This window comes from Stegodyphus dumicola, chromosome 5, assembly GCF_044657685.1.
Source record: "Stegodyphus dumicola isolate Sdum_Otavi_A_Nest chromosome 5, ASM4465768v1".
NCBI lineage: Eukaryota > Metazoa > Arthropoda > Arachnida > Araneae > Eresidae > Stegodyphus > Stegodyphus dumicola.
In genome coordinates this window covers 83,679,716-83,700,507 of record NC_140772.1, presented here as the reverse complement: position 1 = coordinate 83,700,507, position 20,792 = coordinate 83,679,716, and the positions used below count along the sequence as shown (strand labels likewise).

The following is a 20,792-nucleotide window of genomic DNA, read 5'->3' as shown; positions in this document are numbered from 1 at the left end:
CAGCGGTCGAGCGGTAAAGTCGCTGAACACTGGTAGTTCGATCCAAGGTTCGAATTCCGCGAACAGGCTGGATGCATGGGCGTTTTCCCCATGTGTAACGTGTATACGAGCCAGTTTCCCTTAGAAAGTACTCCACGAAGGCATCTCTCCTCTTAGGCAGATAGCCCTAGTGTGCTTTGCCATAATTAAATACACCAAACACCTTTCACGGATCTCTTGGCTTACATTTCAGCAGGGTAATGCTCGGACGCACACGACATGCCTTTCTACTAATTGTTTTCGTGCATCTCCAATAGTTCCCTGGGTGGCACGATCGCCAGATCTCTCCCCAACTGAGCACGTTTGGGCCAGGTCTGACCCTCCCTGGATGGGGCCGATTTAACTTGCCGGTTTGAAAGTATATGCCAAGGAATCCTCCAGGAGCACATTCGCCAACTCTACGGATTAGAGCTTGCATTAGGGCTAAAGGTGGGCCATTGCATTATTTATTTTGCTTTTGTAGCTGTATTTCCTAAATAAAAAATTAAATTCCTATCATACTAGTTTCGTTTTCAATCCATCTACAGATTTTCGTCTCATTCAGATAACTCCCTTTTGGTCTGTCGTTTTATATGTTACAGAAATGCAACTAAAATTGTAGGTTAAATTAATTGAATATGGCGATGTTTACAAGGGGTATCTGCTTAAGAGGAACGATGCTTTCATGGAGGACTTATTAAGATAAACTGGCTCATATTTACGTTACCCATGGGGAAACCACGAAAACCAATAATGGCCTTTATTTGTGTGTCTTTTTAATAAAATCTTACGTATACTGCTATATATCTTATAGCTAGAATAGACCATTTTCACAGGCTGATTTCATAAATGTTATCAAAATAATGTTAGAATTATGCTTAATGAATTGGTTTTTCCTACGTTAAATAATTCCTTCACTACCTAAATGCTTAACTTTCCTCTTATTATTACCTGGGACACAAGTGCAATTTCTCCCATACTAAGATAGATCGTTTTTTCAGTGTCCTTCAGCTGTTTATGAAAAATACTTTAGCTATATAAATTCTATCTTCTTTTTGTAATAAAGATTATTTCCAATATTTTTCTCATTTGCTATAACACTTGATTGGATTGATAGGACAATCAAATTAACCTCTTTTGCAGTTCTTGATAAAGATGCCTATAAATCTGAAAGTAAGGCATTAAATTGTTTTAAATTTTACATACTGTGCATGTAAGTAATTTTAGAAAAAGTTATATAATTTCACCTTTAAATCTATGGAAGATTTAAGGATGCTTTCAATTGAACTGCTGCCATGGTTTTGGTGCTAAGAAGCTTGTTCTAGGCAGATAGCACTTGAAATGCATATGCTTATGATTAATAAAACATTAAACCACATGGTCAAAATTCAGTGTAAAACTTCTCATCCTTTTGTAGAATGTTTTTCAATACTGACATGTAAAGTTGAAAGCTTTGTGAACTTTTTTCTTCTTGTTGCTTTATTTATACAAGATAATCTATACTGTACAATGGTTCTATCTATAACACATTTTATTTTAGAATTTTATTCCCTTCTCTATATAACATTGTAATTTACTATTCTTGGTATTCTGAATAACTATTTACAAGAAATTACTCTTGGTATTATAAAAATTTCTAAAACTATTAATCTCAATGTTTTTGAAAGAGATAGTTTTCCCCCCTCCTTGAATTTTGAATTTACGGTAAAATAATTTTAAATGCGAGTTTAATGCAAGAGATACAAAAGTGTCATCAATTATGATAAAGCAGAATTTATTTTACTCAGTGTAAATGACAGCACATGTCTTATAACTCGCAGGTAACCAGTGGCTGAGTGGTAAAAAATCACTGAATATGGATAGTTCCTATTCGATTTCACAAGAATTGGGTTGGTAGCATGGGTGTTTTCATGGTTTTCCCTACCTGTACCATGTATATGAGCTAGTTTCCCCGAGAAAGTCCTCCACAAAGGCATCCTCCCCTTAGAAAGAGAACCCTAGTTTGCTTTGCAATAATCAACTAAACCAAACCAATTATGACACACAGTTTAAAATACCTCTAATATATTAAAAATATAGTACCAAGTTTATGAAATGAATTTAGTTACATAATGTGAATGTGCCTAATTTCTTCTTATTAACAGTTTCAGATATATATACACTCAAGAGCCAAAACATTATGACCACCTGCCAATAACGAGTTGGGCCACCTTTGGCGCGCAACACAGCTTCAACCTGCCTTGGCATGGATGCCACAAGTCCTTGATATATGGCTGGAGACAGATTGTACCAGATGTTGTAGCAACGGTCACGCAAATCCGAGATATTGCGAATTGGTGGTCTTTGACCTCTGAGCTGCCGTCCCATGACATCCCAAATGTGTTCTATCTGATTGTGATCCGGTGAGTTAGGCGGCCAGGAAATTAACTGGAAATCAGCATCATGTTCCTGGAACCACTCCAACACAATTGTAGCCTTGTGACACGGGGCGTTGTCCTGTTGGAACATTCCATTTCCAGCTGGAAAATCAGAGGTCATGTAAGGGTGCAACTGGTCCGCAATGATTTCAGATACCCTGTAGCATTCATGGTCTGCTCTACCACAACCACGGGTCCCAGAGACGCCCAAGAGAACGTCCTCCAGAGCACATAACCGCCACCACCGGCCTGTGTATGACCTACTGTACATTGAGGGAGCAACTGTTCGCCTGGAAGATGGCGTATCCTGACACGGTCATCGGCATGATGAATGACAAACCGTGATTCATCTGACCAGGCAACTCTCTCCCATTGATCCATGGACCAGTCGCGATGTTCCTGGGCCCAGCGCAGGCGCAGTTGGCAATGACGCTTGGTCAGCAAAGGCACACGAGTGGGACGTTTGCTGTGTAGCCCCATATCCAACAGTGTCCGCTGAACAGTGTGCTCCGATACTTTTCTACTTTGCCCTGCATTGTATTCGGCTGTCAGCTGAGCCACTGTCTGGCTCCGGTTTTGCTTCACCATGCGAGACAGTCTCTGATGACCTTCTTCTTTGATAGGGTGTGGACATCCAACACCATGTCGTCTACTGCTGGTTTCACCATCATTCATCCACTTTTCATACGTACTAACAAATGTAGACCGTGAACAACCCAATTTCGGAAATACTTGTTCCGAGCCTTCGAGCCATTACAATCTGCTCTCTATCAAAGTCGCTTAGATCCGCAGCCTTTCCCATCACACACAATTCTTCAGACTCTCTAGCAGCATTTAAATACCACTTCCACCTGATCACGTGCCTTCCACGTCATCCAGGAGTGTTCATCGCAAAATGTAGGGTTGGTCATAATGTTTTGGCTCTTGAGTGTACGTACATATCTTAAAATTTATGATATACTGAGATTTATAATAGCCTGAGATATCTCAATAATTACTTTTGTAAAAATTAAGTAAGTTTAATTAATAAACTGCTCACTAAAATTTTGAAATTCTGTAATAAATACAATTTTTTAAAATAATAAATGATTATGAAGTAAGTAATAAATGAAGGTCCCATTTTGGCAAACGTGCTCTGAAATAAAAATATATTTGAAAGCATAAGATTGTGCATGCAAAATAAACTGCAACTCATTAGCCAATGGTCTTGTATTTATATTTTTCTATCATCGGCTGCTCTAGGAAACGTTTGCTTCAGCAGAATTCAAATGCCTACATGCCACAAAGAATATGACATTCACGCCTTCTCCGAGATTTGATACATGAAACTGAACTAGGTTGAGCTGACAAATTCTGTTTGACTATTAGGATTATCTGGGTTATTTGTAGAAGGCTGACTGCTATCTTGGGGTTTAGATGAATCAAGATGACAACCTTTTTTTTACTAGTTACATAATTAGTAGCATTTTTTAGAAGTTTTCTTCTGGCAGTTTTAGAAAACCTTTAGGAATACCTTCAGATTTTCTTCATTACTACCAGAAAAAGTATCTGGTTTCCTTTTAAGATGCAAGATTTCATTACTTTGTGTACTTAATTTATCTGTTGTCAGGAAGAGTAGCCTGCTATAGAAATAAAAACCCATTCCTTTCATTGCGTAACATTAAGAGTTCTCCCTCCCTTTTTTTTGTTAAATATTTTTGGCAGTTTTCAAAGGTGAATTTATGCAAAGATCAATCTATGGAGTAGATTTGTCGAGCCATACATAGTATCCCTTGATTAATGATTCCATACTCTGATCCAATTCTTGTACTACCACTTTGATAGTTTCAATATCTATATAATTCAGTAGTATTCTTCAGTAAATGAAGTATCTATCGTGTTATGAAGTATTCACACAAGGCTCATTCCAATCAATCTTTCCAAATAGAACAACATAACTCGCTGGCCTTCTAAGGCTGAAACCTGAATGTGTGATATATACAAGGTATGTCTTATGAATGTGTACAATTATGATTTTTATGAAGGGTACACTTTTAAATTGAATACTTTGCATAATAAGCATTGAGCAAGTTTTTAATTACACAAGTATTACTGGGGGCACATGTATGAATACAAGTCATATGCAAAATGACACCACAATAGTCTCAATATCACAGCTTAAAAACAGAAAATAAGTCCATAACTGTTTCAAAGAAAAATGTAAAAATACTACGCACAAATTTATTCCATCATAACAAAAATGTACCCACCAGTGCTTGAGCAGTAAAGTTGCTCAAAGCTGGTAGTTTGACCTGACTGCAATTCTAGGTAAACAGATTGGCTGCATGTGTAATGAGGATATGAGTGAGTATCTTTAGAAAGTCCTTAATGAAAGCATGCTTCTGCTTATGCAAATAGCTCTCACATACTTTGCCATAAACAAATCATGCAGACCAAGCCAAATCAAATTAAAATAAAAATGAAAATCACAATAAAATAAGTCAAACTATTACTAAATAAGTAAATTAAAAAGTATGTAATTTGAGTTTAGCTGTAATTCTGTAAAATGTCCTATGCATTATATGTTTTTTTTTCAAGAAGGGGGCAATTAGCTAATCTAGAATCAATATTATTGTTAAACATATTAGTTGAATAACTGTATTGCTCTTACATGAGTAACAGATTTTACATGTTTCATTATTTACATGCCTTACAGATTTTCTATGTCTCATTATTTACATAGCTTACAGGTGTTAAATGCCTCATTTTGTTTTTATTTGGTAATAAGGGGGATAATAAATTTCACTGCAAAACATTTTGATAGATAGTTATGTAGATGACTTCTGATATGAACTCTATATTCAACTATCATATAAATACTATTCCTAATATACATAAAATTTAATTTTTATTTGCCTCTATAGTCAACCCTCTAAGGTATAAATAATATAGCATGGCTTAAGTAATAATTTTCGCAATACAATGTATTGTGGAATGTGAAACATGAATACAGAAACATATTAAGTGCAAAGAACATAGAGAATAAAATGCCATTTTAATCACAGATATTTACAAGAAATATGCTTGATATTTATCAGAATTGTTCAGATGAACTGTTACTAACTGCAATACATGCATCACAATGACAAAGAAGTGATTGGCATATACTTTGAAAGCTATTCAGCAAGTCTCTGCTGCAGTGATGCTAATTGGTTGACAAAGTCTGCAGTAGAATCAATCTCTGTTTCATAAACGAGGCAGGGGAGTTTACTGTCATTGTAATGCATGAAGTTTGCATTATCTATTTGTACAATTCATTTATAATAATTCTCAAATATCTTGCTGTAATCATAAACAATTACCAAGGACTTCAGTTTACTTAATTAAATTTAATAAATCATGAAGGAAATATTGCAAAATTTTCGCTATCACATTCTATAAGTTGGAGATAATTTATATTTATGACAATTAAAATCAAAAATGAAACAAACTATTTTTAGTATATTCTTACAGCATTTAAATCCACTTTTATTAACTGCATACAGCATTATTTTTTGACATCAGGAAATATTTTATTGAGACTTCTCAGTTCATAATGCATTATATATAATACTATAAAGATGAGGAAATGTTTAATGCAAATTACTCTTTTCATTACATAATGCATGTAACTAAATATGTGTTTAAATACTACAAAATATGTATCCTTCTAGCAGGTTTAATAAAATTTTTATATTTATACTGTAGTTAAAAAATAAAATACAATACCATTGCATTTTGTCGAATTTTGAACAATTAAGACTCGAGAGAATTACCATGTCTAACAGCACACCAATTTATCGCATACATATTTCTAAAAAGTTATTATTATTTCTAATTCATACAATAAATACTAAAAATATTAAATGTGCTATAAACTAAATATCAGACTGAGGCTACAAATGTCCCAGAACAAATATACTGCAAGTTAATCTTTGGATTATGGTAACTTGGCGATTTTTTGGCGACCAACACTGCTAGTTTTTTTTTTAACTGAACATTTTTTTTTTCAACAATCTGGTAGCCGAATTACGCTTATGCTAGAACTTTTATGGAACAAAAGTGCTTAATCATGACGAAGATTAGGTGAGAAAATGCAGAATCGCCCACTGCTTGCCGCGTTTTTAAGAATTGCACATACACAATATCCATGTACACGTCGACCTATTTTCACTTAAAAAAACGGAAGCACTTCCGCAGATAACCCAGTAAATGTAAACATCGCCAACTTTGGCGATAATAGTTCAAACCTGGTAACCCAGTGCATTTATTCTATTCGCTTGTTCGAAGTTTGCAACCATTCCTCTTGGGTTCATTTTGTTGAATTATCACTGTCGTTGTTCGCATTTGCAGATTTATATTATTATTTTTTTTGAATTTTTTAACAATGAATGGATAGAAATAATTTCGTAGATAGATGCCGGTTCTCGGTTCGGGATGAAAGGAAGAAAATACGGCGTGAGGGGTGAATGCTAATTTGTAACACGGCTGTTCACGTTGTGTTCTTAATTATTAACAGGTCTAAGAACCAGCAATTTAAATAACTAAGTAATGCTTTTATTTTTATTATTGGTTATTGTCATCTAAAATGAGAATAAATCAATTTTCTGGCTTAAATTTTAACAATATATTCTTAATGCTTTTCTAACAATAACCTTTCAGAGGATGGCTGGTGTGACATAAATAGATGATTAAATTGAAATAAAAAATATCATCGATTATCTAAGATGACAGAATAGTTTGATGCATCACCATGGTCATCAAAATTAGCAAACACTGCTGGTGTAAGAAATATATTGTTTTTTGTATTAACTGGAATTTAAGACAATTTTTTTTCGTTTATCACGTTTAACCGGTTAATTTCAGTACATTAATACTAATTTATATTTTTCAAATGAATTTTTATTTCCGTTATAAATGCTTATATATTGTCTTATACTTAATATATTCTTTTCTGTGCTAACTTGAATTTAATACAAATTTATTTAGTATGTCACGTTCAACCAGTTAGTTTTACATCTACATGCTTATTATCTGTGAATTTTTACTACCATATGCTTAGTATATTGTTTTGTCTGCTAACTTGAATTTACATGCACTAAAAATCACGTTTACAAAATATCACGTTTGCGGCTCGGCTCATCGCCGATGAAACGAGAGCTTGGCGAGTAAAAATGCAACGGCGTCAACTGGTTCTTTCCCGAAGCGCCAACGGGTTCTCTGCGGATGAAAACCCAAAAAAACATCTCAGAATTGCACAAAAATGGCATTGCGCACACTCTTGATGTTATCCATATACACTGCTAAAGTCCTAGCTAGTAACCTTTATCGCCTTACCAAAATGTCGCCAAACTACTTGTTACCATATTCCAAAGATTAGCCCAAATACGTTCAGTCTGAGAACTGAGGTCTGTTTAACCCAGATATTTCTAGCAACTATGAAGTAAAACTGCCACTCCATAGGCAAATTTAAAGTTCCTCTGAATTCAGATTACTGTACATAACTATGAATATGATATGAAAGCACACATTGAATTATTTTATTGCACTACGATATGAAAGCACACATTGCAAGAAAGAAAGTACAGGAAAATGTTTATAGATTCCTTGCAATCAATGCACATAAAATAAATACTAAAAAGCTATAGAATAAACCATGTTTGAACATCGATGAGTACAGGGAAGCATAACAAAGCAACATTATCAATATTTTATATTTTATTCAATTATGTGCTATTTCTAATTCAATACTCTTTGCTTTATAAGCAAACATAATAATATTTTCCGAATACGTATCCCGACCTGCTGCTACGGATAATCCCTTAGCAGGGAAAAAGTATCACGCTGTCCTCCTAGAAGAAGTACGTCATCCGATGACAACCATAACGGGGTCTACCATAATAAGCTGTTTCTCCCCGTTTTGGCTATCACCGTTATCAGCACGGTGAATAAAGAAAATCAGAAGGAAGAATAAAATACGACCTGTTTTATCCAGCGAAGGGTGCAGCAGTGGAGTTAAGGCGACGCTTTTGCGAGGCGAAAGCCAAAGAAGAAACAACCCAGAGCCCGTGAGGCGAGGTCGATGAACTCGGTACAGTAGCGGGAGTGGCAGCAACGCAAGGAAACGGAGAGCGAAGCGATAAGACGTCTATCTCGAACGCTGTCCCACCTCGGCAATTTATATATTTCAATAAGTTTTATTATTGATTAATAAATTCTCGCAGTTCTATGCTATAAGACTAGGGTTTAAGTTTGCATAAAAATTCCTATGTTAAATAAAAGAATCGAACTCTTTATGAATATGAATATAACTTTTTACGATGACTGTTTTTGAATATGTCCTTTCTTACATTTAAAGGTAACATATTTGCACGATACCGTTTCACGATGTTTATGACCCTCGTGAAATTTTGCGATCTCGTTTTAATCGAAACAGCAAAATTTTGATTTTCATACAGTTTTGTTTCCCTTTCAAATTTAAAATATGTGAAAAACTTGTTTCCACACTCAAAAGGGAAGAAATTTGTTTTTGTCACATCCATCGTTCTCAGGTTATGTCAAAGAAATAACACGTAAATTTCAGTAACAATAACTAAAAATTAATTAACAAAGAAATATCATACAAGGAAGATAAGCAGAAACTGTTAACAGCCCTCGCTCCCGCTACCGCCTGTCTGTCTGTCACGAGCATATTCACAAAGCCTACAGACAATTTCGCTACTGGCTGCTCTCATTGGAGGAAACATCTGCTTGGCGGTCATATTTGGAATGGCGAGTTATCGCCCTGCAGGCGTGGTAATTAACGCCAAACAAACGGAAACAGCGTTTATTTCATTCAATATTTTTTTAAGTTTATAAATGAAAGCTTAGAGGAATTGTGTGGAATATATCTTAAATAACCTACTGATCTTATTAATAGTTTATTTGTATTTGAATTTAAACTTTTAAAAGTACGTAATTGTTTACAAAAAAAGGTGTTTATATCGAGACAGCATATGCACTTTTTCGTTATTTCACTTAGGAAGAGTCTGTTGTGTAAATTTTCGTAGCGCATTAATTTATACAAATAAAGAAATATTAAAAAATTAACCAAATGAAAACATTCAGTAAACATTTAAGGGTGTCGGATACCTATTCTTTTTACCAGTAAGTATAACTAAAATTATATTTTATTCCATTATGCGCTATATCTATTGAAACGCTTTTAGGGATCTTGGATCGTAATCTGTCTTACTGGTACCTACTACAAAGAGTACAAACCAGTATATAAAAATAAGAAAAATTAACATTAACAAAAATAGAGAAACTAAAGGCGTTTAATTTTTAACACCGTACCCGAAGGCGAAAAGACAAATAATGACAAAGTCATTCAGTAAAGTTAAAATAAAAATAAATCCGTATAGAGCAGAGTTTATGAAAGCTACGAGCGGGGACAGAACCGGCGATCTAGAAGTCTGTGAATTATTCTCGCGCTCGTTACCACTGGGCTGCGGTTTCTCCGGTGGGTTATGTTCACTTTTTGGTACACGACGCTCAGATACAAATTGTAAAGACGATGAACCAAAAGTCGCCAAGCACTAGATTCTGTAACCCTACCTCTTTTAACCAATCGGAGCAAACAGCAGAAGAAACGGTCTGTAGGCTTTGTGAATAAGCCTGTCACAAGGCAAATCGGCGTAAAATGCTTGTACCTTGGCTGATTGTGCGCATGCGCTAATGCAGGTTGTGCGAATAGCTTCAGAGGCTATTCGGACCAAGGAGGTTAGAATAGAAGGAGGGAGGGTTTGCAGTTTCCTCCACTATCGGGGAATGAAACTCCAAGGAGGTTCTAACCTCCTTGTGAAACTCCACCGAAGAAGCGGCGTCCATGTTTGTAACTTCAAAACATTGCATTACGGCAGTGAAACGTACGTGTTTTTAAGCTGTTCCGATCATGCATTTTACAGTAAAAATATGTTAAATTTATAATGAAACGCTTCGCTATTGTTATTTTTTTTTTGTTATAAAGTTATTAAGATGATATCCGTAATTTACTACGTACAGAAAGTCATTAAGAAATAGTTCAAAATCTAAATGCATGGGCATAACATCAAAGCCTTTAAAATGATGTTTCTGCATATTTCAAGAATTTGTTTAGGTTTCATTAGTAACCTGTCGGGTGTACATTCCCGATGAATCATTTTAACCTGAAATTAATAGCAAATAATTATCTAAAACATAGTCATAGGTTGCATTCTTTTAAAATGAAAGTTTTAAATAGATTCTTTTCACGACCAACAACTTATAACAACAAGAAAATAAATATTAATAAAATAAAACAGATTTATGTGAATTCAATGATTTCAGTTTATGCGCGTGAATTGAGTAATAATTAATACATAAAGAAAAGCATTGCTTTATTTAACACCTTTACAATTCCTAAAAATAGTAACAATTGATTTTTTACTTTTCATGAAAATTATAAAACGAATTGCCTAAAACGTTCAAATTATACAGTTTAAATCCTGGCATATATCATTGTATGTTAGGGGACGAAGAGAGCAGCTATAAACAGAAACATTAAGATATATTTAACATATTTTGATTATTCTTAAATACTTTGTTTCACATCTGAAAAGAAAACAACATGACATTGTGATTTTTTCAACATATTTATTAAATTATATAAAAAAAGAAAATCAATACTTACGAGTGAAACGTAATCCCAGGAATCTTTTTCCAAAATGGATTTGTGCATCCATATGAAACACAAGCTGACATGCTTCAAAATGAAAAGAAAAAGAAAAAAAAAATATATTGCAATTGCAGACTTCATTGCACAAGTCACAGCGATAACAGTAACATGGCCGCCAAGCTTCACCGTTTGAGTTGAACCTTCCCTCCTTCTATTCTAACCTTCTTGATTCGGACCGTCGGTGCGATTTCTTCCTTTTTTCTTCCACATTGTCGAGTAATCAGAAGCCGAGTAAAAGATGTTTCTAGATCTTGACACTAGAGAATCAAATACGATCTGCGTGTGTTATTTTTTCAACTTGTTTTTCCGGCGACAAATTTTTAAATGAGTTGATGCCCCAATCCGGAAAATCTTTTTAAACTTTATGTGTGGCATCACTTTATTTTTAGGATATAAACACCAACAAAGGAGAATGATGGAGAGGGTAAAATTATGGTTGTTTTGTAACATCGAAAGAATATTATGATTGATTGTATAAATTTATCTAGTAGATATACACTTCAGTAAATAATTCAGGTTAGTTTCTTTTTTTTTTTCTTTTTACAAATTTTTATTCCTTCTAGATGTTGTAATCAGATATTTCATGCGCAGCTGTCCGTGAGTACTACAACGCAGATGACTTGTTTAGAAAGTACCTTACCGAAAAGAATGTGTGTATACATAACTGTTATAGAGAGGATTTACATCTTTTAAATGCTTACCTTTTTATTTATACGATACTGAAAATTAAAAGTCTGTTTTATCAGAATAATTAAACTTTATAATTCAATTTTGAAATATTTTTTAGATGTGACAAATATGAATTCCCTTCAAACGAATTATCAGGCTCTCGTAACTGATGAAAATGACGCACCACATGACAGTGTTATTTTTCATGTCGCTTCTGAAGGCGCTAAATGTGAGTATAAATTAATTTTATCGTAAGTTATACAGAAAACTGACATTAAGTATTTTGTAATGAGCCTGTTTTTTTATTGATTGTAAAGGAAGCCAAATTGAGGAAATTAATTTTTTATTACAAAGTTTGGTTTAAATATCAGTGAGGGTTTGAGTGAAGTTATGGCATTATGATTGTTTTTTGTTAATCAAGTGGAAATTGACAGTTATTAATGTTTACTTTGCACACTTGGCATTTCCTAAATGGATGTCATAAGAAACCATATAAATACATTTCAAATCTTTTCATTTTGCATTTGTCATTGTTTTCATGAATTTCATGCTTATTTCATTTTGTCGTCTCATCCCTGCATCTAATCATTCATTGATTTTTTTGTCTGTTACAATTTTGTTTCATGATATTAAAAAGGGGAAAAAAATCAATTAGGCCTGTGTTTGTGTTAATCGTTTTTCAAATTATTATTCTTAAAAATATCTTTTTTTGGGTTTTCATCCGCAGAGAACCCGTTGACGCTTCGGGAAAGAACCCATTGGCGCCGTTGCATTTTTACTCGCTAAGCTGATGAGCTGAGCCGTAAACGTGGTTTTTAGTGTGTGTAAATTCAAGTTAGCAGACAATGGTAGTTAAAATTCACAGATAATAAATATGAGATGTAAAATTAACAGGTTAAACGTGATATACGAAAATAAATTTGTATTAAATTCACAGAAAACAATGTATTAAACATAACGGGAAGTAAAAAAATTCATTTAAAAAATAAAAATTAGTATTCTTATACTTACGTTTACATTATACTTATATGTATTTTCTCTAATTCATATAGAATACTAATATTTCTATTACAAGTGTCTTTTTTCATTATTAAGTACTTTGTCTGTTGATTGATGTATTTCGGTAAGAGCCCATGTAATAAATTAATGAATGCATGACCTTAAATACATCCATTTTACATACTTTTCAGTATTTTTTTTTCAAGTTACTTGCATACAGCTTAAGGCATTTTACGTTGAAACAAAGACCTGTCTTTTTTCATAATATATTTCACAATACAAATAACCCTCAACAGTAATCAAATTTTCTTCAGTAGCATTGTTGATAAAACTAGAACTTTATACATTTTAAAATTATTATAGGCTTAGAAAACTCATGGTTCTGTGTGCTTACAGCTGTTAATAATTAAGAACATAACATGAACAACTATGTTACAAATTAGCATTCACCCCTCCCGCCATATTTTCTTCCTTTGATCCCGAACTGATGAGCTGAGAACCGGAATCTTTCGACGAAAACTTCTTTAATTATGCAAAAATATTTCTATCTATTCGTTGTTAAAAAATTCAGAAAAATAATAATAAGAGAAGAATAATATAAATCTCCAAATGCGAACAACGACAACCTTCGCACAAGCGAATATGATGTATTAGCTAGGTTTCCAGGTTTGCACTATTATCGCCAAAGTTGGCGATGTTTACATTTACCGGGTTCTCTGCGGAAGTGCTTCCCTTTTTTTTTTTTTTTTTTTTTGCACTTGTGTGTTATATAGTGTTAAATGGAAGAAGTAAAACTTCTTGAATTAACACGTATTTTTCATTAAGAAAGAAAGATTTATTTTGTAATATGAAAAAGGACAGTGAGAGAACAAATACTAGTGTCTTATATTCACAGATATTATTATTTGTTGTTTCATATTGCAAAACTTTATTTATGCTATATGTTTTGTTAGTAGGACCTCGGATAAAAATCTGCCAAATCATAGTATTGACTGTGTTAAATTGATAACTTTTAAAGAATTTTTCTTCTTATGTTCATGAAAGCTAGTCATAGACATTCATTTTAGATATAGCATTTTTTTTGCTTTTTAGCTGTTTTTGGCCCTGGCTGTTGGCATATTTTTTTTTTATGGAAAAGTTAAGATGTGTTTATTATTTAGCAATTGCCAAATGATGAAGAGGCTGCCATCAAATTGTTTCAGGACAATGGAATTATCTAAAAAGAACAACATTATTCCAATAATAATCTAATGAAATTATGCCCGAGTTTTATTTCAGTACCAAAATAGTAGTGAGGAATACAATGATAGGTAAAAGTATATTTCAGGGTGCCACTTCTCGAAAATTGACGACTTTTGGTGATTGGCCAGCAAAGCCCTATTTCAAGCTGGCTGTTACACAGAACCAAAATAAGTCAAAGAATTGCATAAACTTGGTATCCGTGTACACATTGACCTATTTTCACATAAAAAAATCAGAGAATTGCATAAACTCGGCATTGCACACTCTCTTGTCTTTGTCCATGTACACCTTGATCTATTTTCACTTAAAATCAAGAGAATGATGATGTCATATGATGCTAAAACAAAGTTACTCATTACCAAAATTGAACAAAATTTATAGCCAATCAAAGCTCAATAAACTGCACTTTAAATCACACAATGAAACTATTCATCAGTGAAAAACAATGATTTTTAATGTTGGATGCCAACCAGTGCACTGTAGAATGATGTAGTAAATGTCCACTTGGAATAATTTACCACCATTTAGAATCGTAAACATCGTAGTTTATGTGGCAGCATTTTCGTCCTAAAATGGAAATGTTTTCAGCAATACTAAAAGATATTTACAATTTCATACCTGCTGTTTAAATTGATCACTTAATTATCTTTTTATTTTATTAATTTCTTTTTCTTTGTTATCTTCTTTTCTTATAATTAGTATCGATTTTGATGTATTAGTGTCAGTATAGTAAAATAATTGCTTATGAAAGTCTTTAATGCTGTTAATTAATCTTTTATTTAATTATTTTCTTCTCTTGTCTTCTTTTATTTCAAATAAATTATACGGATTTTGATATGAATGTAATAAATAATTGTTTCAAAAGTCTTGTATTCTTTTCAATGGTCCATTTCACTTTCATAACATGAAAAAGGAAATTCATCTTAGCACTACACAAAGGATATATCCACTTATTTACTAATTTCTCTGTCTTCAGTCAAACAAAATTCTTTAACAGCATCCAAAAGCTTCCTAAAGTGAACTAGAATCTATATACTGGTGTTGCTACATAAAGTCACAAAAATAACGGTAAAAAAATACCCTTTATAGGGCAGGTATCCTCCAACATTCGACCATATGCATTTCCTTCCTACAAACAGGACACTTATAATGGCAACTAATTAAACCTTCATTTACGCACCAGCCAATTAATGCTTTTTTCCTTTTCATTCCAAATCATACAGAAACTTATAAATACCAAGCAAATTAATCTTGCAACATTCAGCCATTTTACCATGTAAACCTAAAAATAACAACGTACTTCTTAACCAAAATCCGTCCCATCATTCAAATTCACTGCAATCATGCAACGAGTTATATCATAATAGAGTTTCTATAGCATTCAACTACTCAGGTTACCATAAATGAACCAATATCTTGCCGATAATTGAAACAACTTGGTGATAATCCAAGGGGCACCCTTCAATCTACTCTAACCAGCATTTGGATTTCAAACCACCTGAAGGTTTTGCTACTACTGCTATGTTAATCAGAACCAGAAATCACTCTTATGCCATTGTTTCTTGAGAGTATTTTTATGTTCTTTAATACTTCAGAATTCCTAAGAAAGTATAACCTCAAAACAGTACTTTCACAAAAAAACTTAATTCATATGTGTTTGTTTTTGAAATTTTTATGATTTCTTCAGTTTCATGACTTAAATTTGTTTCTTCAAGCATTTGTTTTCTTTAGTACTGCTTTTGCAGCAAGAAAATGAGTGCAAAAAAGAGGAGGAGGAGGATTCAAATTTTCATGAAAGGAAGAAGTAAAGTGTATAATGAGGAATATTTATGCAAGCCTATACTCTCTTTCCTGCTAGATATGATATTTTGAAGCAGATTTAATACTGGGTATATAATTAGCAATACCATCTCATAAAAGCTTTGCAAACTGTGAATCATTGCTGGATATTGTTATTGTGGGAAAAGAGTTAACAAACTCTTGTCAAGATTTTTGATAAGGTTTACAGTTTAAGGTACTATTCCGTTTTGAGGACCATAAATAATTGCAGCGAAAATATATGCGCAAAAGCGCCAAATCAAGCAAACGCGCCCATTTAACCGCACGCCAAATCTAGCGTATGCGCTGATTTCAGATTGCGTATGTTTATATAGTTCTGTATTTCTTAAGACGCCATTGAAATACTAGTTTAATTTTTTAATTCTTTTTTGATTTTAAATCCTTTTTTTGATATCCTATGGATTTAACAATTTGGGAGTTGCCCATGACAAAAAGTGTGCAATAGAATTTTGGGCAAAGTGCAGAATCACCCACTGCTTGACACGTTTTTAAGAATTGCACATACTCGGTATCCATATACACATCGACCTGTTTTCACTTTAAACAAAACAAAAAAAAAAAAAAAAATAAATCCAATTGTTTTTACCCTTGTAAAAAGTGGCGAACAAATAAGTGAGTGATTCTGCACTTTACCGAGAATATTTTCAAAGAAAAGGCATCATTCATTATAAAAAAATTACGTTTGAACAACCAACGAGATGAAATTATGCTTTAGCGATAAGTCGGTAGCGAAATAGCGATGCAGGCATCCATTCAGTTATGTTTAGAAATTTTTATATAAATTATAATAATGATCTGAAATGGTTATTTACTCTTATGCTTCCATTCAGACATGTTTAGCCTTTTTCATATAAATTATTATAATAAAAAGTATTATATGAAATTAACCTTTCATCTAAATTAAAACATCAATCTTAGATATGATAGTTATTTACTATTATACTTCCTTTCTTGCATTAGGGTTGCCACAGTTATTTTTGGCAGCACTGACATCAACAGTAGTTTAGCGATTTTTTTTTACGGCCCTCAACACCGAATAGTACCCAGTTTTAAGATTAAAGGGCATTTCCTTTTTAAAGTGGTTACACAAGCACATTGGCAAAATTTAGCAACATGAAAAGTAGGAAATCATCTACTCCCAAAGGGGCATTTTTTTAATGTTTTCTCTGTTACCTTTATTTATTAAATATCGTGTTCTTTGCACTTAAACCATGAAAATCAATTCAACAGCAATATCGCAAAATAGTTTTAAAATGAGCATATCTTTAGAATTTCTGATACACAATCTCGTGCGCTAGAGATAAATTTTTTTTTTTTTTGTTTGTTCAGTGTTGCCATTTTTCACTTTGAAATTATTGAGTTTGTTAATTAAGAATTCTGTAAAATTTTACAAAATATGAAATCGATTTAAAAAAAATTCCAAATTAGTGCTCATAAATACTTTACAAAGTATAACAAATTCCAAATTTGGGCTTCCAGATGTGCATATTCGGGTGGAGATATGCGTTATTTGAAATTTGATGATTCTAGGTACCGTTGTTTTATCTCAATGCGAGAAACATACATTTTATGCGGATTCTTCATAATTTAATTTCTTTAAAACATAACACAGGACGATAGATAATATTTGGTGGCAACAGTTTGAAAAGTGAAACGGACATTTAAAGTTTTCGACGCAAAATACGAAAACAAAATTAATACCTCTTCTGGGCTAATGCTCCTTGGGCTAAAAACAAAACAAACAAACAAAAACCACTATGTATGGGTGAAAATATCATTTATTTATAATTTTGGAGGCTTAATTGAACATCTACTGCTTTTATAGAATCAAATATTGGTACTTTCAGATTTTCGCCTATATTTGACTCCTTATTTCACCATTTACTGAAAGTTGTTCAGCCCAGCAGTATATCAAGAGGAAAGGGAGGGGAAACTATGCCCAAAGGAACTTGTTTTTAACGTTTTGTATGTTTCCTTTATTTATTAAATATTGTGTTCACTTAAACCATAAAATTCAGTTCAACAACAGTATCGCAAAATAATTTTTAAATGAGCATATCCTTAGAATTTCCGATACACACTCTTGCATGTTGGAGATAAAATTTTTTTTTCGTGCAGTGCTGCCAATGCTCGATTTGAAATCGGCACGTTTGTTAATAAAAAATTATTTAAAGTGTTACGAAATACGAAATCGATAATAAAACAAATTTCAAATTAGGACTTTCATTTGATGGCTCTAGGTGCTGTTGTTTTATTACAATATGAAAAACATACGTATATTTATCAGGCATGAAAGTTTTCTGCGTTTTTGCAGAATTCCACTTTTTTGAACGTCACCCGGCTGTTTCTGAGATTGATGCAGGACCACTGAGAAATCACAACGGACAAATTTGTGTGGGTAAACGTTGGACATGCTCTCTCTCTTCCTCTTTTCTTTGTAAAAAAAACTTTACATCATGCCACAGATCGTGAAATGTGTTGTTTCACATCAAGGCGAAGTAGGTGGGGCTTATGTGGAAAGGCGAAACTAGATGCATACGAATATCGAATCAAGAAAAAGCAAGCAACCGTCAAATGAGAGCTGACTTTAATAATTTCAGCGATCGGTGCTGGCGCCATATGTCGGACATACGGATACCCTACTGATGTTATTCAGAGCACGTGCGAGTTTTAGAGTGTGTAAAGTGGCATACTGTAATTCAGAGCCTAGATCATTATGTTATTTATTTTTTGTTTGTTGCTGTAAGTTTTTCAGTATGAATATCTTAAATCTGAATCATGAGCACAAAGCTCGGCGTATAGATATTGAAGGAAAAAATAAGTTAAGATTTGCGTGGCTGAAAAACATCATAAAAATTCATGTGAATGGACAAGAAATGGAATTGGTCATTGGCAGTTGCATTCAGAAAGTGGATATCAATGAAAAAGTGAAGTGTGCATTCTGTTCTGATCTAATATATTATGGAAAAAGGGGATATATTGCTATGCTAATAGCAGCCATATCAAAAGCAAAAAAACATTGTGGGAGAGAAGTAGTGAAAAGAGATAATTACACGATGTCATCATCATATTCATCTTTGACAGACACAAACAAACGTAAGCATGCAGGAGAGAAAAATAGAAGAAAAATTAGCAGCTCCAAGTATTCCAGTTTCTGATCGAATTTCCGGCTTAGAGGGTCAACTGCTTGGAGTTATGGCTGAAAATCATTTGCCTTATACTGTAGCACCTGTGATAATTGATTTGGCGAAAGCAATGGCATCTGATAAGAAGGCACTATCACAGCTCACAATGGGTTGCACTAATGCATCATATAAAATGAGATTAGGCCTCTCAAAAACATTTTTCAATGAAACTGTGAACAATTTAAAAAACTTTAAATTTTCATTAAATATTGATGAACCTACAAGTAGTAATCGAATGAGAGTTTTGTGCATATTAGTCAGCTACTTTTCTACAGAACACAATAAAGTAGTGGTTGAGCATTTAATATCTGTTAATGTTTTTAACATGTCTGCTGAACAACTATTTAAAAAAATTGTGTCTCTTTTTGACAAAAATCAGCTGCCATTTGAGAATCTCACGTCTGTTTTGATGGATACTTGCAATATAATGAGAGGATCAAAGTCTGGATAAGAGGTGAGACTTCATAATGAGAAGGCTCCTCATTTGTTAGATATTGATGGAGTTTCTTTCCATCATATACATAATGCATCCAAGGTTATTTTCTAAACCATTTGGTGGGTGAGTAAGAGGGAATATGTGTGATTTCAAATGTCAAATATACTGCTACAGTCAAAAGTCGTTAATTCGGACACGCATAATTCGGAATGATCTATAATCCGGACATCAAAACTAAAAACTTTCTGCGCATGCGCCACTTTGACACATGCACAGAGGCGTTCACGCGTGCGCGTAAGACCTTTTACGACTGCGCATATGAGTGTGCGCAAGTGCAGAATACGTTTTCGCGTGCGCATTTTATGTATAATGGACGTATAAGCTAAAATTATCTAATTATCTATTTCAGTTCATGTTGATGATTGCGTTGTTTTTTAATTTTCGAATTGCATCTGGCTTATTATTTTTTGCAGACTGTAAGAGCAATTTTATAAAAGTAAGCTTAAACTTTCGATTATATCAAATAGAATTTCCGATATATATTTTTTAATATGTAAAGGATCTAAAGCGAAAGTATGTTTTGAAATCCGAAATCTGTTTATCAATTTCACGCTGCTCGGCGGCGGGCGCCTAATGAATTGGAAGTTGATTTGTCAGCACTATCCTTATCTTCAGCACAGATGTTTTTATTTTATTTGGCTTATAATTCCTTACCAAATGTAGTATTTTATCTCGATATGCTCCGTCTTTGATATGATTTAAAACAAGTTCCTTGTCATTTTAATTCGCTTCCGATAGCGAAGAAAAGTGACAGAGGTTATTGAAAACAAAAAAATTTCGATTGACAAATTAGTCGGTGTTCTTGACACAGCAATTATAGGACTTGAACGGCGGAACTTTGTAACTGAACAAGAAATTATGTCTGTTTAATAGAATTAAAGAGAAAGTATTATCACATGAAACGAAGCAAAACTTAAACAACTTACATTGAAAGAAATGTTTAATAAAGTAAACAAATAAATATTAAGCTTTTTCTTTTTGCAAATTTTGATACCCTTTAGATCATAATTGTTCTTTATTTCATAAATTACGGTTTCATATTTTTAATTTTAGAATTTCTGCATGCCATCTTACGAGATTTAAACTGATGATCTATAATCCGGAAAAATCGATAATCCGGAATCGCCGAAGTCCCGACGAGTCCGGATTAACGACTTTTGACTGTATTGAACATT

General features: G+C 33.2%; 1 protein-coding gene across 1 annotated transcript in view; it reads left to right on the top strand.

Annotated features, from left to right (window-relative positions):
- Positions 1–11,502: 11,502 nt before the first annotated feature.
- Atg9 (autophagy-related protein 9) overlaps positions 11,503–20,792 on the top strand; it is a 176,581-nt gene continuing 167,291 nt past the window's right edge. Inside the window, exons 1-2 of the mRNA XM_085816830.1 lie at positions 11,503–11,703; positions 11,975–12,085. Coding sequence (XP_085672956.1) covers positions 11,986–12,085 — 100 coding nt within the window. The 5' untranslated portion in view covers positions 11,503–11,703; positions 11,975–11,985. The remainder of the gene's footprint in view (positions 11,704–11,974; positions 12,086–20,792) is intronic.